General features: G+C 33.9%; 1 protein-coding gene across 1 annotated transcript in view; it reads left to right on the forward strand.

The window, feature by feature from the left end:
- Window positions 1-27492, forward strand: part of NAA15 (N-alpha-acetyltransferase 15, NatA auxiliary subunit) — an 84312-nt gene that overhangs the window by 32595 nt on the left and 24225 nt on the right. Inside the window, 13 exon segments of the mRNA XM_013064517.2 lie at window positions 2789-2873; window positions 4964-5068; window positions 8356-8513; window positions 9311-9445; window positions 10662-10815; window positions 14936-15055; window positions 16410-16505; window positions 16654-16760; window positions 18952-19024; window positions 21672-21841; window positions 23029-23181; window positions 23696-23824; window positions 24945-25158. Of these exon segments, the coding sequence (XP_012919971.2) occupies window positions 2789-2873; window positions 4964-5068; window positions 8356-8513; window positions 9311-9445; window positions 10662-10815; window positions 14936-15055; window positions 16410-16505; window positions 16654-16760; window positions 18952-19024; window positions 21672-21841; window positions 23029-23181; window positions 23696-23824; window positions 24945-25158 (1699 nt within the window).

A 27492-nucleotide genomic window follows, 5' to 3' on the forward strand; every position in this document is an offset into this window, starting at 1 on the left:
GAAGCAGACTCCCTGCTGAGCAGGAAGCCCAACTCAGGACTTGATCCCAGAACCCTAGGATCATGACTGGAGCTGAAGGCAGATGCTTAACCATCTGAGCCACCCAGGTGCCGAAGTGTCCCACTCTTGATCAGCTCTTGATCTAAAGTCCCATGTTGGGCTCCACACTGGCCATGAAGCCTGCTTAGATAAAATTAAAAATATAGGGGTGCCCAGGGGCATCTGGGTGGCTCAGTGGGTTAAGCCTCTGCCTTTAGCTCAGGTCATGATCTGGAGTCTTGGGATCGAGCCCCGCATCAGGCTCTCTGCTCAAGCAGGGAGCCTGCTTCCTCCTCTCTCTCTGCCTGCCTCTCTGCCTACTTGTGATCTCTCTCTGTCAAATGAATAAATAAAAATCTTTAAAAAGAAAAAATATAGGGGCGCCTGGGTGGCTCAGTGGTTTGGAGCCTCTGCCTTTGGCTCAGGTCATGATCCCAGGGTTCTAGGATCTAGCCCCACGTCTGGCTCTCTGCTCAGCAGGGAACCTACTTCCTCCTCTCCCTCTGCCTGCCTCTCTGCCTACTTGTGATCTCTGTCTGTCAAATAAATAAATAAATTCTTTAAAAAAAATTAAAGAAATATATACATACATATATATATATAAAGAAATAAATTTTCAGAAAGGTAATTGAAGATTTTAAGAACAATGCATTTAAATGGTCTTTGTATTTATATAGTTCCTGGAAAATATTGACACATCAAGAGTGTCCCTTTTAACTAGTGTTTACATTAATTATTATTATAAATTATAGTTGGTTATAAATAATTACTAAAAAAAGAATATGCTTATACTGTAATTGGGCTTTCTACTTAGTAAGTAGGAACACGAAATTTAATTAGTTATGTTTCTTTGACTCCCTATGGTTGATGATAGCCCTCAGTTACTGCTTCTGCTTTCCCTTCTCTCATCCTCAGATAACTCCTGCCAAGTGTATAGTTGATGGTAGGGAGAGGGGGTAGGGAATTAGGAAGCTCTTATAGAGGACTAATGGTACTAGAGGATGGAAGTATGAGTGAAAGAAAGCACCCAAGATAAATAGGGTTTTGGGTTGTTTTTTTCCCCCCTTCATATCTGGTTGGGTAAGTTAAGGGCAAAGCATCTACTGAGATGATGAAGACTTGGTGCAGAAGAGATTCTGGGAGGAAAATTCAGTTGTGTTTTGGATATATTAAGTTTGAGGTGAGAAATAGCGAAGTAGAGATAGTGAGTACATACTTGGTTATAGAACTATTCTGTAGTTGGCCCTAGCATTGAGCTTAAGCAGTTGATTTCTTTCTACACATTTTTTTTTCTTTCTACACATTTTTTTCTGCTTTGATTTTTGTCATCATTTGCATTAAGTCTCCCTCCCAGATTTTGAAGATCCTGTTTTAAAAGTTGTGAGTAAAATTTGCTTAAATTTATGACGGTGAGTTCTGGCATAGATCATTATATCTTTAAGATGCAGGCTTTTCTCTGTAACAAGTAGAATGGTTTAAAAAATAATTATTGGGGCACCTGGATGGCTCACGCAGTTAAGCATCTGACTCTTGTTTTTGGCTCAAGTCTTGGTTTAAGTGCAGTGAGTATAGGTTCTGCACTGGGGTCCACGTTGGGCATGGAGCCTACTTAAAAAAACCACAAACATTAAAAAATAGTAATTATTAGTGAAACCACACACTGATACCTGAAAGTCAAATAGCACTAAAACATTTATGATGAAAAAGTATGTCCCCCTCTTCCATTTTACACTAAGACCATATTTTTCTTTCTTATACAAGCCTTTATTTCTCCTAGAGTTAATACTTGTCTCATTTAGTTGCCTTGGTTTTCTGTAGACCTATGGCTCATTTTCCCCAAATATGTCTGAATTTCTGTCATTTGCTTATGAATAATGATTTCCATATTATGAAGTCTATGAGTTCCATTTTGACCTTACTGGAAATCTGTGTCATGGTGGCCTTTGGCTTCCTTTTTTATTTTGTAGTGGTTGTTCTCTATTCTTTTTTCTGCATTAAATTTATTTACCAAGTGCCATGTTGTCTTTTTTTGTTTGTTTTCTTTTAATAGCTTCATAAGAAAGAATGTATAGAGATAAAATTTTAACTTTTTGAGAAGCCTGTGTCATTTTCACATGCTTGATAATTTGGCTGGCTTTAGAATTCTAGGTCAAAACTTGATTTCACTCTGAATTTTGAAGGTTTTCTATTTTTTAGCAGAATTGTATTGTGACTTTGGAATAAAAGTTCAGTGACATTCTAATTACAGATCCTTTTTATGTGTCTTTTTTCCCCTCTCTGGAAGTTTTTAAGGACCTTTTCTTTATTTCCAAGGCTTTGAAATTTCATTATGATCTGCCATGGTATAGATCTTTTTCTTCTTCTGCATTATTTTGCATGTGCTTGTTCATTCCTGTGGTTTGAGAGATTTCTCTCCTCCAGTAAGAAGAAAATAATACTTTATAATACAATTTCCATACATTTATTTTCTTGCAGATTTCATTTTCTATAACATTTGCTGGACATTTTGGAGTGAGCTAATGATGTCTTATTTTACATACTCTGTATTCTGTCTCTTTGTCTTGCTTTTACTTTCTATATTTGAATCTTCTGTAGTTTTATTTTCTTACTGGAATTTTAGTGGGATTTAGGAGAATATGGAAATAACATTTGATCTTTCTGTTGTATTTAGCAATCAAAATTTTAGGATCGAATTTAAAATTGTTTGCATTTCTTGCTGAACCCAATTTTTTCTTTTTTGTTTTGACAGAGATGTTATGAACATAAACAGTATCGAAATGGGTTGAAATTCTGTAAACAAATCCTTTCTAATCCCAAATTTGCAGAGCATGGAGGTAAGTATAAATACCATATACTATTAAATGTAAGTAAATAAAGCTTTGCTAACATGTCTGGCTTCACTTACTTGGGTAAGTGAATCCCTAACTATCTCAGCTGCCCTAACTATTTTTCAGACAGAATGGACCTTCTCCAACTCTTTTGTGAAGATGTGTTAATACTGTAGTTTGAATTTAATGTCAAGAAAACTGTGACACATTCTACTTGATTTCTGGTTTATTCCCGTTTTGAAGATTAGTGCTGTAGGAAAGGCAGAGGAAATTAACAGGGACAGATATGTTTAAATTTAATAAATAGGCTCATTTAAGATATTAGACAATTTTGGTTTAGAACTTAGGTTGAGCTGGAAAAACATGATGTCTTACATTAAGCTTACTCAGAAAGTGTCCATTTTGTCCTTAGCTTATGAGCTAGCATCTTTTTATTCAGCATTGTATCTTGGGTTTTCAAGACAGTCATGTTTAAGACTTACTTGTGTATAGTAATGTTCTGAAAATTTACATACACCTTTTGCCTAGGTGAAGGGAAGATTGAACAGTGAGATATTGGTAGGGTAAGAATGTGTGGCTGAACTTGTGAAGACACATAGAAAAGCTAAGCTTTCGCAAGTCTGATTTGTACAGTTAGGAAACATGGATCTTCAGTAATTAGATAATCTTTTAGTATTGAAGAAGAGGGAGAGAGCAGTAGTTCTTATCAGCTCTCTTTACTCCTGTCTGTTTTTACTGTAATAATAAAATTGGAGATGGAAAGCAGGGGGAATAAAACCATCTAATTTGGGGCACCTGGGTGGCTCAGTCAGTTAAGCCTTGACCTTTGGCTCAGGTCATGATCCCAGGGTCTGGGATTGAGCCCCATGTTGGGTTCCCTGCTCCACCGGGAGCCTGCTTCTCCCTCTTCTCTGCTTGCCTCTCCCCCATTCATGTGTTCTCTCTTTTTCTGTCAAATAAATAAATAAAATCTTCAAAAAAATTTTTTTCTGTTAGAGTGATGGTATGTTATATGAAGTGCCATAATTTAATTGAAAGTATTTTAATAGTACGTAAAATGATGGTTTGTCTTAGACTCACTAGCAATACAGGGTTTCATTAAGGCACTTTTAAGATGTTTGGTAAAACTTGTATGAATAGATTTTATATATTTGACAACAAAGACTATTTTATACTGTTCGCTACCTTGCTAGTTTGGCTACTTGCCAAATATATTTTGTTTGCTTCCTTTCCTTTAAAGTTTTATATGATTTATAATGATTTTTACTTGACTTTCCCCTCTCTTCTATTTCCTTAACTGTATTTTTCTAATAAATGTTGATTTTTCCTCAGGGTAATACCTTTCTTTTAATCCTTTTTATTCTTAATTAATTCTTCTATAAATTATAAATTTTAGCCCTAAAATTTAAGTAAATCATATCGAGTATTTTTAATTTCTATATGCTTAATAACATGCATGTTATAAAATTAGGAATCTTTTTTTCTTTTTCTTTTTTGAGAACTTAGTATTTCCCTCAACTCTGTTAATCTTTTGATTGTGAATGACAGGTACCTGACATTTTCTTTGTTGTGTGTTTGGTGTCGTAATCCCAAAGAATCATTTAAAAATTTATGAAAGTCAGAACTGTTAGATAATTATGTTAATTATTTAACCATTGAACTGTGAATTTAATTTTAATGTAATTTAGGTTCACAGAAATAAAGTCTGTTTTAAGGTAAAGTTTACCATATTTTAAGGTAGAGATTAATTACATGAGGTGACCCATGGAATTCCCTTGAAGAACAATAATAGAGTCATTGTATCTTGTTAGAATAGGAATTACCAGATATCCATGCATTTTTGTATCTTTTTATTTAGAAAAGATTTCTGGGGATGCCTAGACTATAGAAATGTGTTTCTTGGTTTGTCAAATTTTAAAATGTTTTAATTCTTTAGAAGTCTGAAATTTTTCCAAGTTACCCTCTTGAAAGTTTAAATTCTTAGGATAATGTAACATTTGTTTTTCAGATTATGATTACTTTTCTGTTAATTATTTTTGATGTTTAATTACTTTCTTTTTTCTTCATTTTCTTTCTTTTTCTTTTTTTAAAAATAGAAACCCTGGCTATGAAAGGATTAACATTGAACTGTTTGGGGAAAAAGGAAGAAGCATACGAATTGGTTCGTAGAGGTTTGAGAAATGACTTGAAGAGTCATGTGTGTATCCTTTTGGAGATGTTTAAGGGTTGGTTTGGGATGTCTTAAGCTAAGACAGCAATTTGGGAGTCAGAAGTCTTAGATTCCTCTTACTGTATAATTGCAGAGTTTTAAATTGAGTAACAGCTGTCACCGTGGAACATTTTTGTGTACCTCCCCTGTTCTCACATTACTTCTATTCGGATACAGTGGACTTACCTTGTAAAATACCATAGTCCCACCTTATCCGCAGTTTCACTTTCTGCAGTTTGAGTTACCCGAGCTCACCTGCCGTTTGGAAGCACATGATCCTTCTGATGCACTGTCAGGTCAGTAGTGGTATTACCACCTGACATCACAATGCCTGCGTCATTCACTTCACTTCATCTCATCATGTAGGCATTTTATCATCTCACCACGTAGGTATTTTATCACCTCACATCACAAGGAAAAGGGTGAGTACAGTATAATAAAATATTTAAAAGAGAGGCCACATTCACACAACTTTTATTACAGTGTATTGTTATAGTTCTATTTTGCTATTAGTTATTATTAATCTCTTACCTTGCCTAATTTGTAAATTAAGTTTTATCGTAGGTGTGTGTAAAGGAGAAAACATAGCTGTATATAGGTTTCAGTATTATTGATTGTTTCAGGCCGTTTTTGAGAGTCTATCTCCCACAGATGGAGGTACCATATTTGCAAAAGCTCTTCCCACAATTACAAACAGAGTAACACCCTGGAGATTTCATCATCATTATAAATTTAGAAAAAAAATATACAATAAGAATAATAAAGGGGCAGATAGTATACTGATGAAGAGCACAGGCTTTGGAGTAAGCTTCCCTTAGGTTTGAATTTCACCTCATCATCTTTTTGTGATCTTAAGACTTAATTTCCTAGTGTATGAAATGAGGATAACCCTATGTATCTCATTGTGGTGTTTTGAGGATTTAATGATGAGGTAGATGTTTAACATAGTTTTTGATAATTCCAAGGTATTATACAAGGTAAATTTTAAGAGAAGTGTGAAGTTAGGAGCAAGTACAAATGTCTGAAGGAAGATAGAGAAAAAATTGTGGGTTGCTTTTTTTTTTCCTGCATAAAATTAATATTTTTGTTTTTTTTTAATTATTTTTATTAAAATTAGGTTATTTTTTTTATAAACCATTTTAAACAATATTTCTTTACTTATTTTGTGAGCTGGCACAATTTTTAGTGCTGAGACTTTGAATTTCAGGTGTTTACCAGACCTCTGGTAAACTACAGATGAAGAAAAGTTAGGGATTTTGCTGTTGAGGGATTTATAGTCTGGTGAAAGAAGGTGCTTAACTGGAAGCATATATAGGAACATGTTTGAGTATTACATAAAACGTTACAGCTTGTTCAAAAATTATAACTAATCCAATAAATCAGAAATGAGTTGGGAGTAAGTGGAAACTCTAAGGTTATCAAAGGACTAATTAGTAAGACTTTTGTAGATACTTTTTCATCCTTTTTAATGATTACACAGTGTTCTGTATGTATTTGTGTTCCTCTTGTTGGACGTATGTTTCTTTAAATTTTTAGCAATGTTAAACTCCTTAAGTATAAATTTATAGGAGTTTAGAAGCAGTTAAAAGATAGTTGCAGTGCTTGAGAGGTGATAAAGTCCTGAAATAAAGGTGATGGTGGCCAGATTATGGAGGGTAGTGCCTTAGGCTTTTAAAAACATGTACTAGCCAAATGAGAAGATTGTGTTAAGCTTTACTTTATCGTTTATAGTGTGAAAGCAAAGATTTTTCAAATAAAATTTATGGTATTAAATATGTTTTTCAGTTAAATTGCCATCCTGGGCACTATGTATTTAACTGACTCTGTTGAGGATCCCTGGCAAAAATGTTGGTAGGTTGAAAGGTTTAAATCTAAGAGAGAAACACTACAAGTTTCTAGAAAGTGAATTATTTTCTTTTGATTTTATGTGTGTTTTCTTTTTGTTGTTGTTGTTGTTTTTTTTTTTTTTAAAGAAAGGTTACTCTGGAGAGAATAAAAGTAGAGAGACTGAAGGTAGGAGGATAGGTGACTGCAGTAATCAAGATCTGAAGAGAAAAGGACCTATTAGGGGAGTGGAGTTAATTTACATATTTTTCACCCTTTATAGCATTTTTTACAGCCAACTATAGTTTACTTACCTGTGCCCTTACTAGCCTTCAAATTTTTTGAATGCAGGAAACAATCCATTTCGGTCACCTACACCCTGATTATTAAGATTTTTTTTTTTTTTAAGATTTTATTTATTTATTTGACAGATATCACAAGCAGGCAGAGAAGCAGGCAGAGAGAGAGGAGGAAGCAGGCTCCCTGCTGAGCAGAGAGCCCGATGCAGGGCTCCATCCTGAGACCCTGGGATCATGACCTGAGCCGAAGGCAGAGGCTTTAACCCACTGAGCCACCCAGGCGCCCCTATTAAGATATTTTAATTATTTGCTAAATGAATTTTTATCTTACATGTGGTTTTTATCTTCTCTATATTGACTTTCAGGAACTTTGAACTGCACTAAACATTCTATACTAAGGATATTGTTAGCTAAAGAAAATGTACATGATGTAGAGTAATTATATGTCATGTATATACCGATTCCCTCTTTTTTTCTTTTAAAAGTAAGGATGATTCCAGGGGCACCTGGGTGGCTCAGTTGGTTATGCATCTGACTCTTTTTTTCTTTTTTTTTTTTAATTAAATTTTATTTTATTTTATTTTTCAGTGTTCCAAAATTCATTGTTTATGCACCACACCTCGTGCATCTGACTCTTCATTTTGGCTCAGGTCATGATCTCAGGGTCCTGAGATTCAGACCAGTGGTGTAGAGCCAGCTTGGGATTCTCCCTATCCCTCTGCGCACCATGCACATCCCATTCCCCCCCACCCCCAAAACTTATGTGCGCATGTGCACTTGCTCTCTCTTGCTCTCAATAAATAGATAGATAATTCATAACATTTATTGAGCACTTATTTTGTACCAGTCTTTTCCATTTAATTATGAAACTATGCTATGTAAACTTTCTGTTTACATTTTATAATTGAGGAAACAAAGCAAGACTAAGTAACTTACCAAGGTCACAGCTAATAAGACAGGTGAGTCCTTTTTTCTCTGGCTCAAAAAGCTGTGTTGTTTTCTAAAGTGTTAAACTTCTATGCTTATATTTTCTCCTTTTTTTTTTTAAAAAAGCTTATAATTTTATAAATAGCTGTAGTTTTCTGAGTTTCTTGAGAAATATTACTGGAATATTATTTCTTGACTTGTAGGTTGTGTCCTTAACTAAATCCTTTAGGTTGGCATGTTTATGGCCTTCTCCAGAGGTCAGACAAGAAATATGATGAAGCCATTAAATGTTATAGGAATGCGTTAAAATGGGATAAAGACAATCTTCAAATCTTAAGGGACCTTTCTTTACTACAGATTCAAATGAGAGATCTTGAGGGTTACAGGGTAAGTAAAAATAGCCTTTTTTTTTTTTTAAATTCTAAGGGGAAAGTAGTATTAAAATATTTAAAACTAAAAACAAAATTTTCTGTTTTTAAACAGAATTGGATTGACTCTCATTCATCTCCTTCTAGTAGTGATTGTGTGTATGTTATGACTAGACTAACCAGATTTTTTAAATAAATTATTTTACTGAGGCAGAATTGGATTATTGTGTAGAATGGAGTTAATTCAGTGAAAATTAACAGTGATGTTCCTCAAATAGGCAATGCCTTTGTCTGCTATTAACATGTAAATACAACCTTTAGTAATCACATTTTTCTGAAAAGCATATTTGTTTCTTCTTTTTACCTCCACTGAGACTATTCTGTCTTTGTGCCTATATTTTAACCCTTAAATCAGTCTATTAATTCAAATCTATAAAGTCCATGTAGTACCTGCCAGTTGTTTTCTATAGATCTTAACTCAGTAGTTGGGCCCTTTTAAAAAACGTTTTTCTTATGTACTGTTTTTCATGCTGTCTCTCTCTTTTTAAAAGTAGTTCAGGAATTAATAAAGCCTATTTAGTCTTAAGTTCTAAAACAGTTACAAGATTATCTTGGAAGTTCATTGTACTTCTTACAAATTTTGTTTTGCTCCTATAAAGCAATACAGTATGGGTGTCTGTAGCTATTTTCTGTTACTATTCCCAGTGTTGTGTTGCAAATTACTCAGCATTGTTGGATAAATTAATGTGATCTTTGTTAAGAGCATTTGCTTTCACTGTAAACCTAAGAAAAAGTGGTTTTTTTCCCCCCTTAAAGGAAACGAGGTATCAGTTACTTCAGCTTCGCCCTGCACAGAGAGCATCATGGATTGGTTATGCTATTGCTTACCATTTATTAGAAGATTATGAAATGGCAGCAAAGATTTTAGAAGAATTTAGGAAAACACAACAGGTAACAACCAGAAGACAGACCTAGTAAACTGGGTCTAATTCTAAGTATAATCATAAAAAAGAAGTGCATATAGACTTGCAAATTTTTTATTTTGAAATAGTTTCAAACTTCAAGAGAAGTTGCAAGACTAGTACAAAGAACTCCATATATGAGTTCAGTCACATTAATGATAATACTTGGCACATTTACTTTACAATTTTTATTACTTACGTATCTTTTTAAATTTTTTTCCTGAAACATTTGAGAGTAATGCAGACACCCTGATCTTATACTCCTAAATCTGTTATGTTAGTGTGATATTTTCTGCGAATAATTCTTACCGTTATTAACTCTATACATAGTATAATATAGATTATCAAAAATTAGGAAATTTAACATTGATAGCCTAATCCACAGCTCATATTAAAAATATATTAATTGCTCTATTTATATCCTTTCTAAGATTCCCCCCATTAATGGAATCATACTTTGCATTTAGTTATCATTTCTTTGCAGTCTGATTTAATCTGAAAATTTCGAAGACTTTATCTGTATTTCATGACATTGAAATTTTTGACGAGTACAGCAGGTGCTTGTGGAATGTCCATCAATTTGGATTTCTTTGATGTTTCTTTATTATTAGAGATAGTTAAGAATTTGGGGGAGGAAACTACAGGAGTTATATTTACCCCTTCTCTGTTCATCACATTGAGAAGTGCAGGTTTTTTTGTTCTGTTTAATTACTTGGTTAGGGTGGTGCCTGCCAGGTTTCTATACTAAAAAATTGTTATTTTTTTCCCCTCTGTAATTAGTAAACAGTTTGAGATTTTATGAGTAGCCTGTTCTTTATCAAACTTACAACTAGTTTTAACATTCATCGATTGTGATTCTTGCCTGAATCAACTGTTCTATGATAGTTAAAAAGTGGTGATTCTTTAACTCTCTTACTTTTTCTAGATTTATTATTTGACATTCTACTCTTAAGTAAGAGCTTTCCTCTCTCCCTTGTTTACTTATTTTATGTAAGGACTTAGGGATTCTAACTTTATTCAGTTAATAAGTTAATACTGTCATTTTTTTACTTAGTTGCTCTCTAGACAAATGTTTAAGAATTTTTAGAAAATAAATTTTGTCAGTTATTATCCTTTGATTTCTTAAATGTATTTTGAGTGTTTAAATGGTTTTTTAATATGAAAACAAAATTCTTACTGTTAGTATTCCTTATATCCATATATAGACATCCCCTGATAAAGTGGATTATGAATATAGTGAACTCCTTTTATATCAGAACCAAGTTCTCCGGGAAGCAGGTCTCTATAGAGAAGCCCTGGAACATCTTTGTACCTATGAAAAGCAAATCTGTGATAAACTTGCTGTAGAAGAAACCAAAGGTATTTTAAAAATTTTTTATTTTTATTTACTTATTTATTTTAAAGATTTTATTTATTTGAGAGAGAGAGCCTGTGCGTGCACAAGTGTGGGGGTGGGGGCAGAGGGAGAAGCCAATTTCTGCTGAGCAGGGAGCCTAATGTGGGGTTCTATACCAGGACCTTGGGATCATGACCTGAGCCAAAACCAAGAGTTGAACACTTAACTGACTGAGCCGCCCAGGTGCCCCAAAGGTATTTTTCTTTAAAGGATATAATTTATGCTAGTATTTAGTTATGACAATGAGCAAGACTAAAAAACTAGTTGCTGCTGATAACTGTTTCTTGCTCATACACGCTGAATAATTTGTAATGTTGGAAAATACACATTTAAACAATCGATGTTTATATAGGAAAGAATAATTGCAAAAAATAAGATCATTAAATGAAGTGACTCAAGATATTTTTCTTCAAAATGTTTTTGGCTTGAAATTATTAATAGGGTTTGATCAAAATATATATATAGGAGGTAATTGCTTAATTTTATAAAGCAGGAATTAATTTCTTAGGAACAGCTTATTAGCAAAACTATTGCTATATTGACAGTAATATTTGTTGATAATCAATCTTTACTGAAGTATATATGGGGCAATAATGAGGTCTTTCTAGTTTATTTGGATGTCTTTCTGGACATAGAATATGAATTGAAACCAGAGATTTGGCTTTGTGTGTTTGGATTGTGATAAGAGGGATAGATCCCTCAATAAAGCTCGCTAATGCTGCCATTTATTAGAAGGCTGAAAAAAGGAGTCTTAGTTTTAAAACTTGAGGACCTTATTATGGAAAATGAAAGAAGAATAACCAGTAACTGAAAATAGAAGTACTTTTCTAAGAATTACCATCTGAAATGTCTCTTTGCCTGGGTTAGTCAGGGAACTGATGTTTGCTAGTTTCAGATTCCTTTGGCTCCTGTTGAAGTTGAACACTAAAAAAGTATGGTACTTGGTTAGGTTTGAGGTTGGTGTTGAGGAGCATAACTACCATGACTTCCAGTGCTTTGATGAAACCTCTGATGCGAGGCCTTCTGGCCAAGCATCTGTGATTTTATGTTGTTGGAGCCTTTGTTGTGTATCCCTGGGGGTTGCAGCTTTCTCTAAGTTTGCTGTGGCCAAACCAAGAAAGAAAGCATATGCAGATTTCTACAGAAATTATGGTTCCATGAAAGATTTTGAGATGAAGAAGACTGGTATCTTTCAGAATGCAAAGGGATTTTGCCATGCACAGAATTGCTTTGGGTTGAGTTCAGTTGAAGTTTGTCACTGACCTGTGTTCCTGAACTATGAAGCACAGATATTGGGTTATGGAATTGTTTGTCTTGATAAACAACTAACACATACTTTGGACAGTTTAAAAAAAAAAATTATGGTACTTGTTTACATTATTTGCCAGATGAGCTTTCAGCAGAGGATACTGCTATTGGCAAGAAAAAAAATTGGAAATCTGTACCTCTGCTGGAGCTCATTTGTGAGCTATAGATCCAGAAGAGCCGACTTTTCCTTTGAATTGATCATTCTGTAACAATCTATTAGTTATAAAGGAAGGTATTTCTGTCTTCATGGAAAGATCACAAGATTGGAAAAAACTAGCTTGGATTTCTTTATTGGCTACTCTAGCTGTATGACCAGTCACAAGGCTTAGACCTTTGTTTCTTTATCAAAATACATGCTAGTTTCCAAAATACTCTTAAGTACCTCATTTCATTTGATCACTTTGATAATTATATTAGCAAGAAAGAATGACAGATCAAGTTAGATGAGGATTCACAATTGATCAGTTGGTTTTAGGAATTTGGAAGTCATTGGTGACCTTAACAAAAGCATTTTCTGAACATTTGGAAGGAGGGTGGAAAAAGTTAAATCAAGTAGAATTAAATGACATTGGAAGTCAAGAAATTAAAGATAGCATGCGTGGACGACTCATAAAGGTTTTGTTATCTAGGGAAACACATAAGTGGGATTGTGCTAGATGAAATGGAATACAGAATCAAAAGGTTTTTTTACAGTATCTGCTTATGCTCACTGGAGAATGATCCAGTAGAGACAGAATATTTGATACAACAGAATAATGTGATCCAGTGGATAACTTGAAAGATTAGCTTTAGATAACAACATGAATAGTTCACAGTAGCAAGAGAGGGTAGAATATATAGGCAAGCTGATATATAGATGTAGTGGGTATTTGGGAATTCTCTTCTCATTGCTCCCATGTTCTCATTGAAATAGGAAACAGCCATCATTTCATTTCAAAAAGTATGTATTGATAATTACAGTGAGTCAGGTGACGGGAGGTATATAAAGAGAATAGAAAGGAACCGAGAGTAGTAGAACATTAATCTTTGGAAATTCCAGTAATAAAGGCATTGTTAGTGGTCTGAATTATTTGCAGACTTCTGGAGTGGGTGAGAGGGCATAATTAGCAGAAAGTTGCATTGTTGATTCTTAAACCTCCCTGTTCCTTCTACAAAGAAGAGGTGGGAGAAAATTAAGGAAATGTTGGGTGGGTATAGTATAGGGGAGAAAAGTTGCAGGATTTTTTTTGTTCTCAGTGAGCTAGGCTTTTGATTAGTAGAGAGCAGGTTTGTCAACCTTGGCACTGTTTTGGGACCGAGATGTTGGGGGTGGAAGTTTCCTATATGTTGTAGAACATTTAACAACATCCCTAGCTTCTACTTACCAGAATACCAGCAGCACGACCCTGTCCCTTACTGTGATAACCAAAAAATATCTCCATATACTGACAAAAGTGCCCTTGGCTGAGAGCCACTGATGTTAAGAATATGGGCTTTTTAAGCCAATTTACTTGGATTCAAATCCTGATTCCAACAATTAACTATCTGAAAGTCCCTCAGCAAGTCTGCTTATGTTCTCTCTGCTTTAAAATGATGAAAAATAATGTGTTTGTTTGTTTTAAAGGTTTTATTTATTTATTTGACAGAGATCACAAGTAGGCAGAGAGAGAAAGAAAGAGGAGGAAGTAGGCTCCCAGCTAAGCAGAGAGCCGATGTGGGGCTTGATCCCAGGACCCTGGGATCATGACCCAAGCCGAAGGCAGAGGCCTTAACCCACTGAGCCACCCAGGTGCCCTGAAAATAATAGTGTTTTCAGAATTGGATTACTTAATGCATGTGAAGCCATTGAAAGTTACTGGCACACAGTGAATACACTGTGTTTGTCTTTATTGTCTGATGAGAGCATGGTGTGCAAGGGTGAAGTTGTGGTTTGAAAATAATGCCTTTGGTGGATGGAAACCCATTAAAGATAAGGAAATGTGCACCTGAGCAGTGTTTGAAGCTCATTTGACTTTGGAACTCATAAATTTCTAGTGAAACTGGTGTCTCTGTCCAGTCTTCTAATGACGTTTTCTGAGAAGGTGTGTAGCAAGCAAACATTTGGGATGATCCAGGCCTTGAAATTGGTAAATAAGGGAGCCTTGTGTTTTGAGACTGATTTTGATATTTGGGTCTCCTAATGTCATTTGGGGATGAGATTTGTTGTGCACCTCAGAGAAAACCAGCAATGAATCTGTGACTTACTGAAGGGTCTGAAGGAAAGGGAATGGTTTTTCTCTAAGATTGAAGGCTAGGATTAGTGAGACAAGAATAAGCTAGACAAGACAGTGAAGCTTAAAGCAAGATAGGTGTCCTATTTGGTAGTTGGAAGAGCTAGAAAAAGCAGGTTTTGAATGTGGCCATGGCTGTGGACTGCTATAGCTGAATCCTTTTATAATTTATTTGGAGATCATAAGGTTAGAGTGTTGGATTTGGTCAATAATTCAGATATGAAATTGTGTTATGTCAGGCATAATTAAGTAGTAGGTGGGTGGCTTGGTAACTGTGTTTAGTGAATTTGGGAATAGCCTATAGTTAGACAAATACCTTAATCAATTGAGGATGTGGAAAGGAAGACATTTCTATATAAGAACTCAAAAAGAGACAATAATATGGTAGTCTTGTTGAAGGGTATTGGGAATTTAGGATGATACTGAATCCAATTCCCAACATTAGAGAGGCTTTAAGAGAAAGTTTAAGGAAAAGTTAAAGTTATAATCAGAAGATATCTAGTTAATTTAATTTGTTTTTCATCAGGGGAACTTCTGTTGCAGTTAGGTCGTTTGGAAGATGCAGCCGATGTTTATAGAGGATTACAAGAAAGAAATCCTGAAAACTGGGCCTATTACAAAGGTCTGGAAAAGGCACTCAAACCAGGTAGTATTAAAACTTTAAAGTTTTAATTGCACCTTTTGTTGATAAATATTTTATTAACTCATTGGAAAGCCATAACTTAGAGAAATAGTCGTTAAGAATTGGTTTCAGGGAAAAAAAAAGAATTGGTTTCAGAATCTGAGTACAAAAGTACAGTAGCAAACTTCCATTCAATGTGGGAGAGTGAGCAGTTTCTGAAACCTCTCTTCCACACATTTATAGGAATAGTTGAGATAAGAATTCAGAAACAACTTGAAGAAATTCACAAATGGCATGGCAGCTACAAAAATTGAAAGGGAAATTCCTACGGATAGAAATGTTGCCTTACTTACAGAGATATCTCTGTAAAGGAAAGAAACAAGCGTAACTTCTGTGGCCACAGCAGCATGGCCTCCCAAGGGCATATGAATGTAACCAAGCTAAAAGAGCAGTACTGTTTCCTATGTGGGAAGAGGGACTGAATTTCCATCACTCAAATGAACTTGGGTCCAGAGAGTCTCCCCACAACTTCCCTTCACCCTCTCCCATGAACGGGACCTTCTTGGGAGGACAGACCCAGAAACATGTCATCTACAAATAGGGTCCTTAGCCACGATGATCTGATTTGAGGCTGTCTCCTTCAAGACTGTAAGTGAGCCATTACTGATATATTGATAAATACAAGAGAAACCTTATAACAAAGAATATTTTACTACTCTGGAGCACTTATCACGGGAATGGTTATCATTAGCACAGCAAAAGGGAGTAAATGGAGGAATCTAAGATGAAAAAAGGGAATTGCAGCCATGAAGTATGAAGTTTTGAGAAAGTACTAATTAGGAATTTAAGAAATGAGAAGCCTACTTGACATAAAAATCTTAACAGATTGAATGGAAGAGAGTCCACAAGTGAGGAGAAATTAGTTAACTGGAAGACTGAACCGAGGAGAGCTCTCAGCTAAGAGTAAAAGAAAGTATAAAAGAAATAAGGAAAAATGAAAGATGAGGGGATAGATCCAAAAGTTCTGTAATAAAGGATAGGCTGAAGAGAATAGTAGAGAAGCTATGGAAACATAATAATCAAACCTTTCTTAGAATTAAAGTAAACTCTGAGTCCTTAGATTCTGAAAGGTACCTAAAGCAGAATGGATTTAAAAAATTACGTATTTTAGGTGATTATAGGTATTTAAAATATGAAAATATTAGGGAAAAATACTCTAAAATGATTGGTGTATTTGGGTGGTTATTTGAAATTTTCTTTTTACCTTCAACTTTCCTGCTTAATAAGAATTTATATATACTTGGAGAAATTTATAATTTGTTAGAAAAAACATACAAGTTATAATTATATATAAAAATAATTTTTTCTTTGTTTGCAGCTAATATGTTAGAACGACTAAAAATTTATGAGGAAGCCTGGACTAAATATCCCAGGGGACTGGTGCCAAGAAGACTACCGTTGAACTTTTTATCTGGTGAGAGTAATTGCAAAGGAATGAAAATGATGTTAGGATTTAGTTTGTCTTCTTGTTTTTAGATATATGAATATGCATATTAATATTAAGGTATGCATTTTAGAGTTGTCTGGGTAAATGCAAATCAACAGAATTTTTTTTTCCCAAGGTGAGAAGTTTAAAGAATGTTTGGATAAGTTTCTAAGGATGAATTTCAGCAAAGGTTGTCCACCAGTCTTCAATACTTTGAGGTCATTATACAAAGATAAAGAAAAGGTAAGCAAAATACAATTTTTCCCCCCACTATCATTTCTTTGCTCAGTATTTGGAATTGTTGATCCCCGATTATCTGTGTACATACTACACATTTGGTGAATCTGGTATCTGTTTTCCTATCTTGCAGTTTAAATGCTTCTGTACCTCTTTATGTTCCTATTTTCTCTTTTATTTCTGCTATTTACTTTGAGTCTGTGTAGGTATGGAAAGTTCGTAAGGTAGTGATTTCTTCAGTACTTTCTCTAATCCTTGTTCATGGTGAAAGTCGGATGTGATTTTTAAACTAAGGTTTTGTTTAGTAATCATTCTCCTTTTTTATTTGGTGGAAAGAAAATTCTGTCAGCAGTTCATTTGCTGTCCCAGTAAGTTAACTTACTCTTTGAGCTATGTATAAAAATGCTCAAATTGCTTATTCAGAGGCCATTTTAATTTTAATTTAGATTATATTGCTTGCAAGTACAGTGACATCAGACATGTTGGTTGACTAAATAGAAATCAGTTACAGTGAAGAATCAGAAAGGTGGGACAAATTGAACATGCTGAACACTTTAACCTAAAACACAGAAGGTGTGCTTATTTTCCAGTCTTTTGTTAAGAGGCCCAAGGTATGGGCTTTATGATGACTTTCACTCTTTTTTAAATTGCATAAATCACATTCATAAAATGTGATCTCTTGTTTTCAGTACCAATATTATGGGAAATGGATGCTTACAAAGCAATCTTGATTATAGAAGCCTCTTTATTAATGATTTTCCCCTTTGTGGTTGTATCATTGAAACCTTAATTTGTTAGAAGTATCTAATTTATCCTTGAGTCTTCCCATGGTATTCAACGTAAAACAGTTTTTTCTTTCATTTTCATTTATTCAGTTTGCATAATATTGAATTCTGTAATGATGATAATAAATGGAACTGATTCAAACAGGTTTGGGAAAACAATACTCTTAGTAAGCAGGTAGCTCACCTTGTGGGAGCAGAAGAACATGGGCACACCAGAATAACCTAGCTGTGACCATTCAGTCCTCACAATTTTTTGAGGTAATGGAGAGTGCTGGTGTTAATCTGTTGAGTCGGTTAAGGTGAGGTCATTTAGGAGAGCTTCTATAGTAACAAATCCATTATAGATGGATTAAGTGAGGAAGGGAATTAATAAATTAAAAGTGTTCACAGATCTCTTACAAAGCCAGGAGCAAGTGGTATAGTCATGACTCAGAAGAAACCAGAACCTGGACATCCACTCACTATCCTGCATTTCAGAAACCCACCTGCTGTTCTGTTTTTATTAATGCTTTTCCTTGGATTTTAAAATCAAGAGTTGATGGTATTTTGTACTTTCGGAATTTCTCTTTTCACATAGTTTTTAATTCTTGATTCTTGGAGGGCAGATGTTAACTGCGGGTGTTATTTATGTGAATTGAGATAAAAATGAACCGAGATAAGAGTCATCTGTAGTGTTACCTATAGTATTACCTCTTTTTAGCCAACCTTTTCCTGATTTTTAGCTTGATGCAAATTCCCTCCTTCCTAGCAGGAAAGAAGTTGCCAGTAAGTTTCTAGAAAGTTACATCCTTTTTTTTTTTTTTTTTTTTGAAGACTTTATTTATTTATTTGAGAGAGAGGAGGGAGAGGGACAAGCAGACTTGCCAGTGAGCGCAGAGTCTGATGTGGGGCTCAGTCCCAGAACCCTGAGATCATAACCTGAACCAAAATCAGGAGTTGGGCACTTAACTGACTGAGCCACCCAGGCACCCTGAAAGTTACATCTTAATACCTTTAAAAATGTATGGCTTACTTGCTTTTTAAAATTTTTATTTTATTTTTTTAAAGATTTTTATTTATTTATTTGACAGAAATCACAAGTAGGGAGAGAGGCAGGCTCCCTGATGAGCAGAGAGCCGGAAGCGGGGCTCGATCCCAGGACCCTGGGATCATGACCTGAGCTGAAGGCAGAGGTTTTAACCCACTGAGCCACCCAGGCGCCCCTGCTTTTAAGTTTTTATCCTTAGGTTAATAGGTTTATAAAAGGGTGTGTACATGAGTGTGTGTGTGTGTGTGTATGTGCGCGCGCACACACATACCAGTTTTTGGAATGTTGATGTAGCTCTTTAAAATAATAAATAACATTTTGTACAAGAATAGTAGCTGCATGTATATATATTTTATTAAAGTGTGCTTGTTTGTTTGTACTCTAGGTGGCAATCATAGAAGAATTAGTAGTAGGTTATGAAACCTCTTTAAAAAGCTGCCGGTTATTTAACCCTAATGGTAAGTGCTCAAGTTTTATGTTTTAAAACATCTTGAAATTTTTAATATATTATGAAATTCTTAATCAGAAGGTTAGTATATTCATTATTTAGACAGTAAGCTTAGATATTTAAACTTATTTTTCTTTTTAAGATGGAGATGCATTAATTTGCACACTGAAAATATTTGGCTAAGAAAAGAATCATATTTTACTGGAAAAAATATAAAATTTAAAACATCTATAAAATTAGACTTAGTCATACAATGATCCTCCATCATTTACTCATCATCCAGTTTTAATAATTTTTAACTCATGGGAAAACGTATTTCATGTATATTTTTACCTGCTTCCCTCTTTTCCCATGGTATTCTGAAGTAAATCTCAAACCCAGTCACATCATTTTATCCATGACTATTTCACTAGTCTAAGATTATAACCATAATATTATCATTACACTGAACATTAATACTTTGTTACGATCAAAGAAAAAAGTCCATGCGTAATGTTTCCAGTTGTCTTAGAAATGTCATCACCCTCCACACCCCTTGTCTTTAAAGTTTGTTTGAATGAGGATCCATATGAAATCTGTGCTTTGAGTTTAATATGTCTCAACTCTCTTATAAAAAATCCATAGGTTTTCTGTTTGCTCTTTTTCCTGCAATTTGTTTGTGTAAAAAATTAGGATTTTTTCTAAAGTTTTTCCATAGTCCATATTTTCTTGAATGGATTCTTACGGTGTTGCTTAACACGTTATTCCTCTGTCCTCTGAATTTGTTATAAATTGGTAGTTGGACGTAGAGCTGTGCTGTTTAGTATAATAGCTATCAGGCTCATGTGACTATTAAAATTTTTAAAAAATTAAATAAAATAAAAACTTTCCTTAGTTGCAGTAGCCACATTTCAGGTGCTGCTCAGTAACTGTGTAAAGCCAATTCCTACTACCATATTGGCCAGGGCAAATACAGAACGTTTCCAAACTTGTTTAAGCTTCTCATAGACAGGTCTGAGTAGAGGATTAATAAGATCTACTTTTTTTTGTTTTCGCCTTTTAAATATAGGGGGTGAACAAGGTTATTTCTTGGCGGCGGGGGTGATAGTATATTCTTCCATCAGGAGGCATTTAGTGTTTTTTATGTTAGCAAGTGTCAGGAATTACAAACTGGTGATAGTCTATCATTCATCTTCTATTATCTTACAAGAGAAATTTCCCTTCATCTGTTACCTGTTTATCCAGTATTTTGGTTTGTATAGGAAAAGCAAGGTAAATGCTGCTTCTTTCCCCTTTATCTCCTACTTTATGTTGTTTTCTTTACTAGTTTTCAGAATAATGAATTCATTTAGTAGCATCCTTCAAAGATGCCAGTACACATTTTAAAGGTATTATGAATTCATGGGTTTAAACATACTTAATGTTTTAAATCATTGCAGTTTCGAATGGTTCCAGCCTTCACATACCATGGTGTAGTAGTTGATAGCTTTTTTGCAGTTTGGTATGACAAGATATTCCAGTTTATCTGGTCCACTGCCCATAGCAGACCTGGAATCCATTGTTATTCCAAAGGAGCCCTGGTTCTTACAGTGGGAAAGCCCAGTATGGGACCTGGGGTGCTCATTGCTATTGGGTTGATCATTGTTTCTAGGTCTCAGATTAATTTTAATAATACTTTTTAGAAGGCGTTACCATGGTTTCATTGGTTAATCATCATGATGTTCCTTTGATTATCAGCATTTTCCTACATATTTTACAAATGTGGAAGAGGTTCAATGACATGCCCAAGAATATGCAGCACTTTAGTTGCAGATCTATCAGATCGGGAGTTGGTGAGTTCCACTCCTATTGTTTGTCCACTGAGCCATCCTGCTTTTACTAGGATAAAAATAAGCAATCTATTGCTTTCTTTGAAAGCAAATTAACAGTGCTTAGATTTTAGATATTGGTATTAAAAAAAGTATTTTATAGTGTGTGGGTTGTATATTTAACTTACACATTTTCTTGTGAGTGTATAAAAATTATGAAATAAAATGTAGAGTAAGCATTTTTACTTAACTCAATTTTGGTGTATAGTTTTTATTCAACCTAAATTATGCATCATTGCATATCAGCATAATATTAGAATATATTAGTATAATCACCCAAAACTCAACCACATCACAAGTATATTTATGTATAGTTTAGTACATTAGCTAGATAGCCAATTAAGCAGTCAGGCATTTTTTTTTTTTTTTTTTTTTAACCTCACATTAATGGAAAATCAAAGTTTCTTCTGATACCTGTTTCACCCGTCATAAATAACATCCTGATCTTTATAGTTTCATAGTACTAGCACAATTTGTCTCTCCCCCTCCCATTCCTTTCAGTTTCTTTTTTAGGTAGTTTTTTTTATATCTTTGATCTCATTTATCTGCCATATTTATTATATAAAGTCTTTACTAAATTCAAGGTTTTGTGTTAGGGGCTATAATGATACAGAACAGACAACATGGTCCCTTCCAAAGATCTTATAAATTTAAGGATGGTTTTATAGCTAGATACATAAATAAATGGTTCAAACTACTTTTCCGTTTTAATAAAGATAAAGCCATTTGGAGGTGGGTAACTCTCTTAATATATGTAATGACTAATCTTGGTTTATTTCCTCTCCCACCCACCTCCCCCACTTTTTAAAGATGATGGAAAAGAGGAACCACCAACCACATTACTTTGGGTCCAGTACTACTTGGCACAACATTATGACAAAATTGGTCAGCCATCGATTGCTCTGGAATACATAAATACTGCTATTGAAAGTACACCTACATTGATAGAACTCTTTCTTGTGAAAGCTAAAATCTATAAGGTAAAAACCCCCCTCCCCCTTTTTATAAGGTAATGAGTCTTACAAAAACTTCTTTCTATAATTTGTATAGATTCTGAAAGCGATAATTAAAATGATACATTTGATGGCTCGTAAAACCTGGAATAAGTATAGAACATTTCTCAGTCGGATTACTTTTAGATTTGTCATGGTCATAATTTACTCATTTTTATCTGTATAAACGCAGATATACATACATGCATGTGGTTATTCAGATATGTGGTTATTCATATTACATATTCTTATATACACACACATCTGGTTATTTTCTTGGGTTTAAGTAGTAACAGTATAGTTACTTGAAAGTAATTTGCTGCGACATGTTTGTTTCTGTTAACATTGGAGTATGATCATGATCAGTATCTGCTAATATCAGTGAAATGAAACTGGAGATTTTACTATTTTACTTATCTTCTTAACTTCTTGGTCTTACTTGACAATCTCCAGTCATATGTTTTAGCATCATCATAATGTTGGCTCTTCTTTTTTTTAATACAAATACAAAGTAGTAATAATAGGTCTTAGGGAAGAGATTGTAAACTTAAAATTTATTTACCAAAAACTAATGAAATTAAGAATTATTTTGAAAGCACTTTTCAAAGCCAGGTTATGCTTATTAGTTTTGTGGCTTTGACAGGTGGACTAGTAATGTAAATTAAAGCACATCGTGGAACGTCCGGTAATAGGCAGTAATGTTTCCATGATTGCTTTAGGGTGGAAATTTGGCCATATCTTTGCCTTTATTTTTTTTTTAACTTTTCAATATTGATCAATAGTTTAAAAAAAAATAAGCATTGTTGTATGTTAATAGAATTTCCCTGATACTCAACCATGAACCCTTTTATGAACTATATGCTGTTCTGACTTAAAGATTTTAATTATTATTTATTCTTAAATTCAACCATTACTTTTGAGTATTCTTTATGTGCCCGACACTGATACAGGCAGTGAGATATAACCGTAAACAAAAACAAGTCTTTACTGTCAGCCTGTATTCTATATCGCCAGAAAAGTATCAAAATGTATGCATCTACATTGATTAGGGTCCTAAGATCAGTCAGAAGAATACCTTTTTTTCTCATTTGTGTTTTAGTTATTTATCAGTAGGTAACTAATTACCTGCATGGTAAAATTAGCATACTGACTGGTTTATTTTGCTTTTCTATAAGCATGCTGGAAATATTAGAGAAGCTGCGAGGTGGATGGATGAGGCCCAGGCCTTGGACACAGCAGACAGATTTATCAATTCCAAGTGTGCAAAGTACATGCTAAAAGCCAATCTGATAAAAGAGGCTGAAGAAATGTGCTCAAAGTTTACAAGGGTTTGTACATCTAATGTTCTCATGAATAGTTTATACTTGTATATTTTTCAAAATTTGTTTTTAGTATCTTTAGTATGAAAATAGGATTTTAACTGAATTGCCATAGGAGAAGGAAACTGAAATCAATATTAGTATAAAACATAAATAAAATTTTCTTTTTAGTTGGTTGTGGGTTTTTAAACTCTGATTTATATTGATGTATGTTCAGATGAATATTTTTTAAGGGTGAAAGAAACTAATGTTAAGACTGCTTGCTGTGTGCTAGTGTTCTCTTACGTTACTCTCCAACTCCAGTTACGTAGATCTTTTGATTATTTACAAAGATATATTTTTTTCAGTGATTAGAAATATAATTCCACTTCCTTACACATAACTGTTCCTTCTAATTCTGAAAATGGTTAGAAAGATAGAAAGTGATTTTGAAAGAATTTGTTTATCAGTTGACCATATTTTCCTTCTTAAATTCTATGAAGTGCTGTATTTGGTAAGAAATGTTCTTAAAATTTTTATATAGGAAGGAACATCAGCAGTAGAGAATTTGAATGAAATGCAGTGCATGTGGTTCCAGACAGAATGTGCCCAGGCTTATAAGGCAATGAATAAATTTGGTGAAGCACTTAAGAAGTGTCATGAGATTGAGAGAGTAAGTACTAGATATATATGAGTTTCTTATTTTTTTGTTATATGTTGAAGGTTTTGAGAAAGAAAAACTATAGTTTTTCTTCTTTATAATTCATAGCAAGTGATTTCTAAATATCAGTGCCCACATTTCTACGGTTTTTTAACAGAAATGTGAAATGTTTAGACTACATTTTCATCAGACTTGCCCATTATCTACTATTCTGGCAAGAATTCATGTGAAAAACTTGATAGAAAGTTTGTAGCTTGGCTGTTTTTACTGATTTTTTAATATTTCACATTGCTGCTCCATCTTCAGTAATACTAAGCTCATTAAGTTATTCTAGAAAGCTTTTTGTTTCAGGGGTTGATTGATGATGCAATATATCTTTGATAGTCATAAAGTATAAGCTTTGAATCCTTTCTACAGTATTTCTGTAGCCTGTATAATTCCTTATTTTCTGATACATGCATTGTTTTCTTAGTCCTCTTCTGATTTATTTCTATCATGAATGGTTAGTTTTCTTTTTTTCTGTTTTTCACAGATAAAAATAATTTATATAATTTCATGCTGTTCTCTTATTAAGCCCAGAACCCCAGAGCTAGTTGAATGTGTTAGGTTCTGGTTACTTGACTTAAATGCTAATTGATTCCTCTCCCACATACCAGCACAACATTATGTAGGATTCAAATTTGTATTATTAGAAAAATTGCCAAATACTACACATAGTCTTTGCAGGTTATTCTAAATATAAAAACTGAATGTTTAATGTGCAAATGTACTACATCATTATGTGTATAATTATTTAAATTAGTTGATTAATTATGTTAATTAATTGATTTGTCATGCTAGCTTTACGTATGATTAAGGAAGGAATAAATACATATATTTCAAATCATGTATTTACTTTTCATTCAACAAATAATTCAGTGCTTGGTGTATGCCATATGTTGTGCTAGGGGATGGCTAGTTGTATTTGCTTATTTGATATGCAAAGTATTTATATTGGATGATTGTAATTTTAAATACATTTTTATTTTACTAATTTTTTCATGTGTAGGAAACAAGTAATTTGGAGTTTGGTTTCTATAGTTTTCTTTGACATTGTTTTATTTCAGTATAATAAAAAAGATAATTTTGTTAGCATTTTATAGAAATCACTGACGACCAGTTTGACTTTCATACATACTGTATGAGGAAGATTACCCTTAGATCATACGTGGACTTACTAAAACTAGAAGATGTACTTCGACAGCATCCATTTTACTTTAAAGCAGCAAGAATTGCTATAGAGATTTATTTGAAGCTTCATGACAACCCCCTTACAGATGAGAATAAAGAACATGAAGCTGATACAGGTATAATACTCAAAGATACCTTATTATTTGCTGTGGTATGTATATGCGTCTTTGTATTTTTGTGTAGCATAAATTTTTCTTGAGATTTTTAGTAGGCACCTTGTGGGAAGATGTTACACATGCTTGGAAAATGATCAACATTTTGTGGATTTCCCTAAGCAATAAAAGAAAAATACTGTTTATACTTTAAAACGTTAAGCAAGAATTTAATTTGTAACTGATTATTAGCTCTTAAGAAGTTGAATTTTATGAGTTTAACATTTAAAATCTGGTTTACCCTGTACTGTAAATTGCTAAATATCATTAGTGTCAGCACTCTACATTAGTGTTGGCTGTCAGTATATCTAGTTAGTCTTCTTTGTAGTATTTATAATTAACCTACTGAAAGTTGAATATTGCTTAAACATTAAAAGCCAGCTTGGAATCAAACTAGTGAAATTGCCTAATGATTTATCATTAGGCCAATTTTTAAAGTGCTGTTTTTATGCCATGATGCCAGAATATATCGTCTTCCTTAGATAATTATTTGGGAAGGGATCTCAGAATAACAATGATACAGGCATGTACAAGGAAAATGTGTGTCAGATTTTATTATTCAATCCTGAGCTTATTTTTCTTCTGAAGTTACTGTTGGTTGTTTTCTGTTTCCTTCTTCCTGTTAAAGACCTTTGGATTCCTTTTGTTAATTTTTATTAAAATTTAAAATAATAAATTGAAACCCTTGTATAGATTTCACTTGACCCTCTATCTGTTGTTGTTTCTTTAACTAGAAAGCAAATGCCAGTAAGAATCTACAGAACAATTTGCAGTTGAAGCTGAGAGCTGTGATCCTGTGGCTTCTTTTGTTTACCTCTCTGTTTGCTCCTCTTGCCTTTCTCCTCTTCTTCAAATTATACAAATGATAACCCAATTAATTCTAGTTAGACAAAGTTAAAACAATTCAGAAATACAACTAGCAAGTGTGAAAATCCCCTTTTACTATTCTTTTTACCCATAGATAATCTTTCAAAAGTTATCCCTATAAAAGGTTCAGTTGCTTTTGTACAAATTTACATATTTGTTTTTATGTGTATGTAAACTCCAAACACATATTTCAGGGCAGTTCTTTGAGTTTTTGGTTTTCATTTTTTTTTTAAATTTTAATCCCATAAATGAGTGATGTTCTCTCCAGTATTTTACAACTTAGACTTGTTTTTTCATAGTGTTGCTCCGTATCTGCACATAACCTATTACAGTCATCAGTCATTTATTTTTTAAAAAAACTTTTTTTTTTTTTTTAATTTTTATGATTATTTATTTGACAGAGCACAGGTAGGCAGAGAGGCAGGCAGAGAGGGCGGGGGAAGCAGGCTCCCTGCCGAAGCAGAGAGCCTGATGCATGACTCGATCCCAGGATCCTGGGATAATGACCTGAGCCAAAGGCAGCAGCCTAACCCACTGAGCTACCCAGGCGCCCCATTTTAAAGGCTATGTAGGAACCTATGTGGGGTTTTTTTCCCCCTCACCATTACAGAGCTATAATAAATGTCCTTGTACATCATTTTGTACTTGTTTATTTAGCATGGATTGTTAGAAGTGAACATTACTGGGTTAGAGTATGAGAATTTGAAATAGTGTCAAATTGCCTTCTGTAAAAGATTCATCAGTTTTTATTATCACAGACACTGTGTTGAGCTTATCTTTTACTTTTTTGCTAACACAAAAAATTACCATCCTTTACATTTTCACTATTTTGGGGAAAATACCTGATTCATAATTCCTAGATTATTTAAAGATTTATTTATTTATTTTTAGAAAGAGGACGTATGTGGACACGCTTGTCTGGGGGTGGGGCAGAGGGAGAGAAAGTCCTAAGCAGACTCTGTGCTGAGTGTGGAGCCTGACACAGGCTCAGTCTCACAACCCCAAAATCATGACCCAAGCTGAAATCAAGATTCAGACACTCAACTGGCTGTGCCAGTTAATTCCTAGATTTTTAAGAATGGAACATCTCTATATATTTTCATGTGGCCTTTGGCTTTCTTGTGTAAATTGCCTGTTCATGCCTTTTTCCCATTTTATTTTTCAACTTGGTTTGTAGAAGTTCTGTGCATGTTCGGGACTTTGGTCCTTGTTTATGTATTGTAGAAATTTTCTTCCTGTTTTACTTCAGTCTTAACTTTATGGTGGGTATCTTTTATTATGGAAAAGTATTTTTATGAGACAAAATTTCTTTAGTCTTTTGTGACTTCTTAAGTCTTCCATAGAAAGGCTTTTTTACTTCAGAATTTAAAATATATTTTAGAAGGTATTTATCTTCTGTGTTTCCTTACAGTATTCTGTTATGTTTACAAT

This window comes from Mustela putorius, unplaced genomic scaffold, assembly GCF_011764305.1.
Source record: "Mustela putorius furo isolate JIRA1106 unplaced genomic scaffold, ASM1176430v1.1 tig00000083_pilon_pilon_pilon, whole genome shotgun sequence".
Classification (NCBI taxonomy): Eukaryota; Metazoa; Chordata; class Mammalia; order Carnivora; family Mustelidae; genus Mustela; species Mustela putorius.